This window comes from Balaenoptera musculus, chromosome 12, assembly GCF_009873245.2.
Source record: "Balaenoptera musculus isolate JJ_BM4_2016_0621 chromosome 12, mBalMus1.pri.v3, whole genome shotgun sequence".
Taxonomy (NCBI): domain Eukaryota; kingdom Metazoa; phylum Chordata; class Mammalia; order Artiodactyla; family Balaenopteridae; genus Balaenoptera; species Balaenoptera musculus.
In genome coordinates this window covers 84,026,043-84,038,301 of record NC_045796.1, presented here as the reverse complement: position 1 = coordinate 84,038,301, position 12,259 = coordinate 84,026,043, and the positions used below count along the sequence as shown (strand labels likewise).

General features: G+C 43.2%; 1 protein-coding gene across 5 annotated transcripts in view; it reads left to right on the top strand.

Moving 5' to 3' along the window:
* SMAP1 (small ArfGAP 1) overlaps positions 1 to 12,259 on the top strand; it is a 153,293-nt gene that overhangs the window by 138,883 nt on the left and 2,151 nt on the right. For 3 of the 5 annotated variants that reach the window (XM_036871267.1, XM_036871265.1, XM_036871269.1), the window contains 3 exons: positions 4,295 to 4,422; positions 9,892 to 10,063; positions 10,985 to 11,242. In XM_036871267.1, coding sequence (XP_036727162.1) covers positions 4,295 to 4,422; positions 9,892 to 10,063; positions 10,985 to 11,242 — 558 coding nt within the window. Of the gene's footprint in view, positions 1 to 4,294; positions 4,423 to 9,891; positions 10,064 to 10,984; positions 11,293 to 12,259 lie in introns of all 5 variants that reach the window. The other 2 variants (XM_036871268.1, XM_036871266.1) reach the window with 1 other exon arrangement.

Below are 12,259 nucleotides of genomic sequence, written 5' to 3'. Positions count from 1 at the left end.
GACACTAAATATTGTTTTAAGTACTTTGTTTACCTGTACTCATTTGGGTTTTTGCTGTCAGGTGAGTTCTGGCATAGCCACGATTAATAGAATGGACAGCTACATGGAAGGCTTCTAGCTGGTAGAAGTGGCCTTCACGACGTTGTGATATTTGAAACGCTCCCTTCTTTCTAAGCATCTGCTGGTGTCGTGATGTGAAGGAGCCCAGTAGCTGCGTGCTGGGCAGGCCTGCTCGTGTGAGATGCAGCACCGAGTTTTAACAGCTTTCTTTCTTTGGCTCAAAACGGTTAAGATTTTCTTGTGAATTTCTGCTATGTGTGCAGTATAAAACAGTCATCTACCAACTCGGTTTTCAGACCAAACATTAGTCTGAAATCTTAGGGTAACGTAGAAAGAAAATAGTTGCCCACAAGCAGCTAATTGTAGGCTTGATGCCTTGCCTGTAAAATTGAAATTCCTTCCCTGTTTTACTGCATTGTCCTAGTTTCTTGTTTGCTCATTTCCTCTTCGAGGGGTCCTTTGTGCTTCTTTATCGTTCTTTGTGGTGTTGTTCCAGCTAAGTGTCTGCCGGTTGCCTCAGGCTGTTCTTGTACTCTGGCGCTCCCATTCTGTTTGTGTCCACCGGCTGCTGTTTCTGCATGTTGATGAGGGGGCTGCTCCCCCCCCACCCCCGCCCCTGCAGCTCAGCGGGGAGCCCGTGCGCCCTGGGAGGTGCTACGCGTGCGCAGACGGCCGCGCCCGCCCTGGAGGCGCTGCGTGGCCTGGCCCTTGGCTGCGCAGCCCCTGGACGGGGAGGTTTCCATTGGTCTGGGTGCGTGTGCACGTGTGCCCACGTATCTGTACACTCTAAGTGTAACCCGTGTGGATTGAACTATTTTTCTTACATTATAGTGATAATGTAAACATTTACACTGTTTAAACCATTTAATTTGAATAAGACTTACTCTTTCTAAATTTTTAAATGTTTATCTGAAAAACTGCTTTTAACATCTTGGTATTCTATGGCTTTTGTGGCCCCTGAGCTTCTATTTGATCGGCGGCCAGGACGGTGCCGCTGGTGAACCCTTGATGGAGAGGCCGCGTCGAGCTGCAGTGGTTGTGACGGGGCTGCCCGTGTCCCAGGTGCCCCTCCGTGGCCACACCGGCCGGGCCCCTCACTGTACCCTGAGGGGATGCTGGGCCTGGCAGGAGGATGGGGGCGGGATGTGTGTGCGTGGAGACAGGCTGGCGCGGAGTGGGTTCTGAACTGTTGACGCCACTGCTTCTCTAACTTAGTACTAATAATTATTAACTGTGTAAGGGTTGGTTTTTAATGTTCAGACTTTTAAGTGGTTTCTTTATCTACAGCTGTAACTACGTGACTTTTGTGCAGTGTGGCTTAAAGAAAAGAGCACTCACTGGTCCAGGGCTCAGAAGACTTGGTTCTAGTACAAGTTTTGCTGCTTCGCTAGGGAGGCGACATCGAGTCTTTAATCTCTCTGTGCCCTGGTTTCTGTAACTGGGGGTGATGGAAGGAGATGCCTTCTCATCCTCCATGGAGACAGAAATGATAACATGGAAACGTTCTTTTAAAAAGTCCAGGAAGCAGGTGATGTTTATAGTGATGGTAGTGATAACTAGCCTTCCCTTGTCCTTTTTAAATACTGAAAATAAAAAACACAAGTTTTGAAACGAATTGAAACAGTCCTTTGTAGAGAATGTGTTTTAGCAAGACAAATGTAGTAAGTCAAATTAGCAGACATTGAAATCCAGTGGGAAAACTCGTTGGGAATTTGTTTACTGATTTTGCAAGGTCGAGACGTTTTCATGTAAGTTAAGCATTTGTGTTTTGACGATTCTGTGAATGCTTAGCTTTTTTAGTAACAAGGAGAATTGATGGGAGTTCTAATCCGTCATATTAGGGGATTGTGTGGGGAGAAGACTGGGGGACTTTGAACAGACTTAAAAGACTGTACTACTTTGAACAGACTTAAAACTTCTGAAACATGTTAAGTTTATAAAGTAATGCAAATGCATTATTTGCTTGTAGTCGATGAGCCTCTTGGTTCTCACACAGTGCTTCCCGAGCTCACTGGTGTTGTATAAGCTAATTGACATGTCCTGGGGCAAAAAATAGATTGATACTTTTTTCCCCAATTCACCAAAAATAATAATGGTAGTAATAATAATAAGTTAATGATAGCATTTTCTCATGTTTAAGGGTTTTTTAAATATAAATTTGTCCTAATTGTTAGTGTTTGCTATTACTTGAAACAGCAAAAAGTTTTAACTGAAAAACTGGGAATAGTTACTTATGCTCATTTTTACTTTTGTTCCTCTTGGTTGTGGTTTATCTTGGAGGACATGTGCTTCTGTCTGTGAGTTTAAGTTGCATGCAATACAGTCATATTTTCTGCTAATAAAGCGCTTCCGTGTTCACGTGATAGAATGAACGTGTCTGTCTGATGAGGTTGTCCCCCTGTCCTCAGCTCTGCAGCTTAGGGGTTCAAGCACCACTGACTCACATGGCAGTGTTATTTGAGTTTCTTTACTGAGTTGTGGATGGCACAGAGATGTTCCTTTAGTTATGTTTTTAATCTAGAATACCCTGTCCTTCTAAAATATTTTATTTCTCGTTCATATTACCTGATGTACTACACATCAGGTAAATGGAATGTGGAATGGGCTGGAAAACATAAAATAGCACCTGAAAGAAGTCTAACTTCAGAATGAATGTTGCCACTTTGAATGAGCTAGAAATGGAAAAAATTACTTTCATGTATGAGTCATATTTGAATTCTTTTATGTCATGGTTGGGTGTTAGCTTAAAGTTCTGTATATTATAAATTAGTAATAATCTACGCATTCTTTTATTGCTTCATCTTTAAATTGTCCGTAGTGCTTATAGAGATATAACATGTATAACGCATAAACGTATGTACTGAGTATATTTTTTTCATGGCTCTGATAACGTGATATCATGGAAAATTATTGATAAATATTTGCAATTGGTTTCTTCCAAACTAACCTTTCATGGGTTTCACACACACTTTTATAAATTAAGTAGTAAAGAATATTTTACTGTGACCATTTATTCATTGTAATTAACGATAATTTGTTTCACTGAAGCTTAAACAGGGAAATAAAAGATACTAATTTCTATAGTTACACCTCAAAAAAGAGAAGAAATCTGTGGGTCTCTGTGGGTTGTGATAGCAATACCTAGTACGTGGTAGATCTTCCGTTCAGTCTGTCCAGCATTCAAGGGTCTACTCTGTGCAGAATGTCTTGGAAGACGCCTCATCTGCCCTTGAGGAGTGTGTGGCTCATCAGAGGCGTCAGGGGAGGCTGTAAAAAGCTGTCATGTGGGAGCTCGCTTAGGGCGTAAGTCCTCGGAGATTGGCGTTGTGGTGTTCTGAACTGTTCCTTGGGTCGTGGCCACGGAAGACTGAGCTGTGTGAGCTGTCCTGCTCTCTGAAACCCCGTGCTTGCAAGCTCCCTGCACCGACCCCGACCCGGCCCCCCCCCCTCGACACTCGTGAGTGCTGGACCGACGTCGAGGGGGGGGGGACGAGAACTCCGAGGGCGAGCAGGAGGCCGATGTGGGGTGTCGGCGCCGCCCGGCGGCTCGGTGCCCCCAACACCGAAGGTGCCGCGCTTGGATACAGAGAGGGTCTGTTCCAGTGTTGTGTGGATACTTCCTACGGAATCAGTATATATAGTGTATGTTTGTTTTCTTTCTGTCCAGTTTTTTTCCTTATGTAACTTTAAAATTTAACATTTCAGACATTTTAAATCATTAAAATGTATTTCCAAGGTAGGTAAACGTGGTATGAAGTAATATTGGAAACACACACACACACGTGCTCACGCGCACACACACGTGCATATTCATGGAGAGGCAGCCTTTGTAGGAACATGGAATCATATCCCAGCTTAACCAGTGACCGCAGAAGTAGTGCCAGTCTCACAAGGTTATGGGATTAAATGATTTAATATATGTGAAGTACTCAGAACAGCACCTTACATGTAAGGAAGCATCAGGACACAGAATAATGTCAGTAGTATAATACCGTTTGTTAAACAGGGGTTTGCACATATACTTAGAAACCGGTGGGTGAAGAATATTTCTTCGAGAACAAACAAAACTGGGAATGGTTTCTTTGGGAAAGAGGAGGGAGCCTGGGGTAGAAGGAGGGTGTACATTTTGTTGTTAACTTTTTGAACTTCTAACCATATATTTTTAGAATAAAGCCATGTTTCAAGTAATTTAAGAAATTCTAGAATCTTTAAGACAAGAATCTGTTTTTTTCAGACGGCCCTGCTGAGGTGCCAGTGACTAATGGGAACACAGCCACGGGACAGGCCTTGAACGACGATCTGGACATCTTTGGACCGATGATTTCTAATCCCTTACCCGCAACTGTCCTGCCGCCAGCTCAGGTATGTGTTAAGAGTATGGTTTTACACTGTGTATTTTTTTTTTGGAAAGTTTCAATTTTGAATTGTTTCTAACTTGAAAGCCTCTAGATCTTTAGGCCAGGAGTTGGCAAACTAAGCCTGCAGCTTGTTTTTGCAAATAAAGTGTGATTGGAGACGGCCACTCCGTTTACTTACACGCTGTCTGTGGCCGCTTTCACACTGCAAAAGCAAGCTGAGTAGTTGCAGCAGATACTCTACGACCCGCAGAGCCTAAGAGTCCCTGTCTGAAGTTTGCTAACTCTTGCTCTAGGCAAACGGTGTTTAGAATGAGTAAGTGGGAAAACTCGGACTGTTTCAGCCTTGCCTGCGATCCACAAGGTTACTTACTTCAGAGGTTTTTGAACTGTTCGGTGTGTGAACATGGACCAGAAGCCCGTAGTTCTTTTCTTGTGCTCTGTCGAGCCAGCCCAGGACAGTGTTTCCTTCCGGGTGCAGGAAAACCGAGAACGAGAAATTCTAGCAAACTCAGTACTCATATGCTTTTTTGTGAAGACACATTATTTCTTAGCCTTAAAACCTGCCTTTTTTTATTTTAATGATTTTTAAAAAAATTATTTAGCACATAATATTAACGATAAAGATTTTTAAAAAGTATCAGTGGTAAAGAAATTTTGACTTGCCTTAACATTACATGGAATTTCTTTTTCTTTTTTTGCCTTTATTCTTTTTTTAAAAAATTGAAGTCTAGTTGATTTACAATGCTGTGTTAGGTTCAGGTGTACAGCAAAGTGATTCAGTTATACATATATGTTCTTTTTCAGATTCGTTTCCCTTATAGGTTATTACAAAATATTGAGTATAGTTCCCTGTGCTATATAGTAGGTCCTTGTTGGTTAACTGTTTTATATATAGTAGTGTGTATATGTTAATCCCAAACTCCTAATTTATCCCTCCCCCCCCTTTCCCCTTTGGTAACCATAGCTTTGTTTTCTATGTCTGTGAGTCTGTTTCTGTTTTGTAAGTAAGTTCATTTGTGTCGTATTTTATTGATTGATTGATTGATTGATTGATTGCCACACCACGCAGCATGTGTGGGACCTTACAGGGATCGAACCCGCACCCCCCCTGCAGTGGAAGCGCGGAGTCTCAACCACTGGAACGCCAGCGAAGTCCCTGTGTCGTATTTTAGATTCCACATATAAGTGATATCATATCATATTTGTCTTTCTCTGACTTACTTCACTCAGTATGATAATCCCTAGGTCCATCCATGTTGTTGCAAATGGCATTGTTTCATTCTTTTTATGGCTGAGTCATATTCCATTGTATATACGTACCACATCTTCTTTATTCATTCCTCTGTCGATGGACATTTAGGTTGCTTCCATGTCCTGGCTATTGTAAATAGTGCTGCAATGAACACTGGGGTGTATGTGTCTTTTTGCATTACGGTTTTCTCTGGGTATATGCCCAGTAGTGGGATTGCTGGGTCGTATGGTAGTTCTATTTTTAGTTTTTTAGGGAACCTCCATACTGTTCTCCATAGTGGCTGCACCAATTTACATTCCCACCAACAGTGCAAGAGGGTTCCCTTTTCTCTACACCCTCTCCAGCATTTATTGTTTGTAGATTTTTATGATGATGGCCATTTTGACCAGTGTGAGGTGGTACCTCATTGTAGTTTTGATTTGCATTTCTCTAATAATTAGAGATGTTGAGCATCTTTTCATGTGCTTTTTAGCCATCTGTATGTCTTTGGAGAAATGTCCGTTTAGATCTTCTGCCCATTTTTGGATTGGGTTGTTTGTTTTTTTGATATTGAGCTGCATGAGCTGTTTGTATATTTTGGAGATTAATCCCTTGTCGGTCACATCTTTTTTTTTGTTAAATATTTCAAATATTTTTTCAGCTTTATTGAGGTATAATTGAAAAATAAAATTATATGTTTAAAATGTATAACGAAATATGTTGATATATGTATTCGTTGTGAAAAGATTCCTACCACCAAGTTAATTAACACATCTATCATCTCACAAATTTACCTTTTTTTTTTTTCGTGAGAATGCTTAAAATCTACTCTCATTGAATTTCATTTATACAATACAGTATAATCAACTATAGCTACCATGTTATGCATTAGATCCTCAGATCTTACATCTTATAACTGAAAATGTGTACCTGCCCCCCAGCCCTTGGCAAACACCATTCTGCTCTGTTTCTATGGGTTTGCCTTTTTTTTTTTTTTTTTTTTAAGATTTCACATATAAGTGATACCGTGCAGTATTTGTCTTTAAGGTGAGGTATTAATATATAACTTTCAGGGACATAGGTTACTCTTAAGCATACAACTTAAGATTCTGTTTTAAATTTACAAATAAGCGACTAGTTTGTTGTAGTAAAGTATAATTTTTGAGGTAAAATATTTCTCTTTCTCTAGAAAACCTGAGCCAAATGGGAATTGTTTGGATGGAAAGTTTTAACAAGAAAGAACCAATGTCTTATTAAGAAGACGAATTACATATATTTTTATTATATCTATTTATTGTCATTATGATAGTCATTGTATAATTAACGCTGGAATTGAGCAAATAGATTACTGAGGAATCATTAGTTTAAGTGGAGCTTTATCAAAAGTTATCTTCAGCATTACTGTTTATTTTCAGAAAAGATAGCTTTATTTTATGGCTTTGCCTCTTCTCCTCCTTCCCCCAACACATAAAAAGAGGAACTAAGTGTTGCTAGTATTGTTTCAGTTAACATTAGTTACCTTGTGAATGTGTGCAGGCGTGGGTATGCGTGTGGTAGTAAAAAAAAAGTCTAACGCTAACATTTTGGGTGTGGAAAGCAGTGTTTGGGATACTTGACAGTCCGAGTGTGAAGAGCAGCTTCTTTTGGTCTAGCGTGCTAGGGGGCCGTCCGGCCGGCCCGCCTTCCTTGGACTCCACTGCGGGATGGGCGCCGCCCTGCAGCTGCCTGCGCGCTAGACCCCACGGCCAGCCGAGGCCCCGTGAGCTCTGTGCAGTCAGAGCAGCGAGCGGACAGTGCGGACCTCAGCCCCCCTCCGTGTGCGTGCCTGCGGCTCCTCCTCGTGCCCCCGGGGCTGCCCTGGCGTCTGTAACTGAGAGGAAACAGGGCGGGTCTTCAGAATCACACCTCATTCTTTTTCCGGCATGTTTTTGGACCGAAATTGTGTCAGTTCTATGGAGCCCTCTAAAGTAATTTGGTGAACAGAATTATCTTCCATCCAAACTACATGTAAAGACTCTAATCCAGACATGTTGTCAAAATAGTGTCTTTGAAAATTGGGGGAGGGAGAGAGAAGGTGGGTTAAAGCACACATTTTACACACACACACTGCACATAGTTTACTAATTTGGTGGCTTTTTATGTTGTGAAATTGAATTGGACCCCACTAGGCATCACTCTGAACCCTGCTTCTGTCAGTCCTGATTTTCTGAGTGTGGTGCAAACCCTGGTTGGAGATTTCCCCTCACGTGAATATGAGCTGGGTTGACGTGACCATCTGCCTTCCTGTCTGGCTGTGCGGTCTTCCCTGAGAAAGGGGCTGGGAACGCTCAGCTGGCCCGAGAGCACGCGTGTACCGGGGGTTGAGGGGCGTCGTTCCAGTGTCCCCCAGGGTGACACATAGAAGCCCTCCCTTTCCTGTTCTGTCCATAATATCCACATCCCCACAGCTTCTAGACCCACGCAGGTGCTGTGGCCTGTCCTCGGTGTGGCCCCAGATCCCAGACGGCCAGAGAGCCTTCGGCTGGGGGTCCTGCGGCCTCCGGAAAGTGCGCACCTACAGGCAGCAGTGGTTCTCCTTTACCTTGGAGTGGCCCTGCCGGCCCGTGGGGCGCCCCCATCACCCGGCCCGTAAATGGCTGTTGGAGCACCTGCTAGCCAGGCTGGCTGGCGTGGCTGTGCTTAGACTGTGTCCCTGTGGAGGCAGGTGGTCATCAGAAGAAACGTAGGCGCCTGGAGCGCGGGGCTGCTCTAGCGTGAGGTGGATAATAGCAGCTTTCCCAAGCACTCGGGGTTCTCGCACACGTCTGTGTCCCCCTCGGGGAATAGACCCCAGGGTTTGGAGCAGCTTCTTAGATTGAACAGAAGCTACACGTGCAGGAGGATCGTCTAGTGAGGCGGTTGCTTTGTTATCTAGCGGCATCAGCAGTCGGCACTGCCGTCTGCAAAATGCTGCTTGTGGCCGTCAGGCACGGCTGTAAGGTAGCTCCCCGCAGGCCCAGAGAGGGCGTGGCAAGGCGGAGCGACAGGCCCAAGGGCACTGTGGCGAGCCTGCAGGCGGCTGTCTCCGCCTTCTGCTGCTTCATTGGCACGTCATGTATATTTGATTCAGGCCCACTGTTGTACTTGAATTCCATCATGTCCGGTTTCTTACACATTTCAGATCTTTTGCAGAATTATGTGGCTTTTTTTCCTGTCTTAAAATTCTTGCTTAATGTCATAATAGATTCAAAATATTGTTCTGCTTAAGTTAGTCTGTGAGCATAATGCTTGGATGCCAATTTATTGAAAGGTTTTTTAGCCAAGGCATTGAATGTTTGATTTTTTAAAAATTCAAGCCAAATCATGTACACTATGATTTAACTTCTACTTGCTGCTCACCTCATTCTGTAGTTTGAGAAGACTCTTATCCAGTTCTTACTAGTCTTCAGAGACTTCTTTGAAACTCTTCACATCTAAGTCAATTCCCTATACGCAAATGTGATTGAATATTTAGTGACCGCAGAGATCATTAAAGTGGGGCGTCAGTTGTGACTGTGTAGTACTGTGTGCAAGATACAGGAGATGGAGTGAAGTTTTTGTTTTGTATCACAGTATCCACATGCTTATCTGTATTCGTGTGCTTGCCCCTTTCCACAAGCGGAGTGCAAGGTGTAGGGGAGAGTGCAGGCGGTCGCAGTTTTGCCGGACCTCATATCTGGGTAGACTGGAAGCATTCTAATGTTGCGGTTAAAACGGATTAGATTAGGTTCATAAAAATATCATGGTGTCGCTTTTAAAAAACAAAACCTTTTCTTTGCCTGCCCAAAGAAGACAAAATCAGCCATTGCAGGACCCTCTTGCCGTCTGCTGTAGTTGTAGAAATGTTCTTCATTCCAAGGGATACCAGTTCTTGGCAGCAGTGATTGCTGCAGGAGATGTGCGAGCATCTCCCGGGAATGCTGGTCCTCAGGCAGCACCACGTGCCTGTTGCTGAAGCCACTGTGGTCAGGATGTGATGGGCAGAACTCAGCATCAGAGACGTTCTATAGACTCCCTTTACATTAACAGATTCAAAACAGGAAATGTTCCTCTCTCCTGCATGTAGGTTTTGCATGGGCTCGTCAGTGATTCCCTTTAGTGTCACCATGTTACCTTCTACAGTTGTTTAGTTTCTAATTTCACAACTTCAGTTGGATTTCAAGGAATGGATGAGGTGTGTTTTAGTATGCAGAATTCGACAGCTTGTTTTGGTATCTGTCACAGGGGACGTCCTCTGTACCAGCAGCTGCCGCTCTGTCTACAGTGACATCTGGGGATCTGGATCTGTTCACTGAGCAAGCTACCAAGTCAGAAGAGGTGGCCAAGAAACAGCTCTCCAGGGACTCCATCTTATCTCTGTACGGCACAGGGACCATCCAGCAGCACAGCACTCCTGGTAACGCATTTGAAGTCTGCTCTCAGTGAACTGCAGTGGCATCACTAGAAGTGTATCCTTTGTGCTTATGTAATGTCAATTATATTTCTTCCTTGTTTTTCCTGTGTGATGAGTGCTTTTGTTGTTGCGGTTTACACAACTACAAAACTGAAATGAAAGAAGCATTCGGATTAGAAAGCATATACAGGATGCACAAAACTTTATTCATTTAGGATTAACAGGCTGGTCCCATGTCACTTAATATTGTTTCACAAGCCTTATAGGACAAGGATTATCTTTGAAGAATTATTTAAATTTGATTTGCGTGAAGTTTATAACTCTGTACAGTATGGTATTCTTTCTGCAGGTAAACAGTAAGTCTGAAATATCACATGAAATCAAAAAAAGCTTTGAGGTTTTCTTTTTTAATATAGTCAAAAAGAAATACTAGCACGATAAAGATTTGTGTTTGCACAGTTTTAATCTGTCATTTCCTCTAAAATAATGGGCTGTATTTCACATAAGAGCTGAAATTATATGACGTCTCAGCTGCTTCCATTAAAACCAGAGACAGTCCACTCTGACTTGTTTACTTGGTAATGAGAGACCAGTGGTGCAAATCAGCAGAAACACAGTCTCATGCTAATATAGTCTGGTCTTCACAATGGGTATTTTATGTAGCTGTTGCACAAGATTGCTTTATCCTAATTAGACCTGCTCAGGCTCGTGACTGATTTGTCTGCTTCCTGGAGGTAGCCGGCTCTGAGGGGGTAGTGTGAGCTGGTCTGAGCAGCAGGAGCCGCCAGACCGGAATTCAGGTTTTCGCCGTGGGTGGTTCAGGAAGGTGGTCTTCCTGTTTCTGTGCTGACAGAGGTGAGCGCAGCGGCATGCGGTAACCCTGTTCTCTTCATTTGTTTTCTCTGCTTGGTTCTTCTGCTGCAGGTGTGTTCATGGGACCCACAAATATACCGTTTCCCTCACAAGCACCGGCTGCATTTCAAGGCTTCCCGTCCATGGGCGGGCCTGTGCCTGCAGCTCCCGGCCTCGCGGGAAGCGTGATGGGGCCGAGTGCGGGCGTGATGGTGGGCGTGCCCCTGCCCAACGGCTTCATGGGAAACGCACAGACTGGGGTGATGCCACTTCCGCAGAGTGTGGTCGGCCCCCCAGGAGGGATGGTGGGACACGTGGGTGCAGCCCAGAGTAAGTTTGGCCTGCCGCCAGCTCAGCAGCCCCCCTGGAACCTCTCCCAGGTAGGGTCCTTTCTCTCCAACTTCTTCAAAATCAGAGAAACCAGATCTTTTTTTCTAAATGGTTTTATTTGTTTTTAAATCTAACAATCTGGCAGAAAGAATTGAGTAGGGATAATGTTATAAAAGGTAAAAACTGTCTAATCAAATAGACAAATGAGCCGTCATTGTTCCTGTATTTAGAATATTCTGTAGAGAATGTTAAGCACTTTTTCATTTCTGATTATAACACAGCTGTAATGGTGAATGTCCCTCATTTGTTTGTCACAGCTAGAAATCATCTTGGGCATCTTTTGAAATTAGCACCAAGCTTTAAACCCAGCCCCCTGGTGGGTTGTTTGTATAGACCACTTAGACCAACCTATTTTCACTAATAATTTTGGGGGTTCTTGGAAACTTTCACAGATTAGAAAAAAATCCAGCCTCATATCCTCAAAGCACTGTTTTTGAGAGATCTAGGCTGTGCATGGATTTATAAAAAATCTTTTTGTTCAAATACATTTGTAGAGTTGTATTTTCTTCTTACTTATAGTCACATTTATGTTTAAAAAGAATATACACTAGTTCAAGAATTCCCGTAAGATATGAACCAGTCCATATTTGTGTCCTACATCCCCTCATATTACAAAATCCTATTTCCGCCTAAGTTAGTTTAGAGCCAGGAGATGACATTTTAGTATTACGTCTTTCAAATCCATTCTGACTTTCCTCTGGCTTCACAGACAGAGGCCTCAGACGTAGGTTCGTGGTCCCACTCTTCTTCCTTGTACACTTCCTTATTTGCTGTTCCTCTGGTAGTTTGATGCCCTTGACTTCTGTTCTCGTCAGCATTCAGGGAATAGTATATAGCAATTTCTAACCGACATTAGCAAAATCACTGTATATCCCATGAATGTCCCAAGTTATTTTTTACTATCACTATTTCAAGGAATATCTATATGACATTGGTCTGTGCACTCTGGGAATCTCA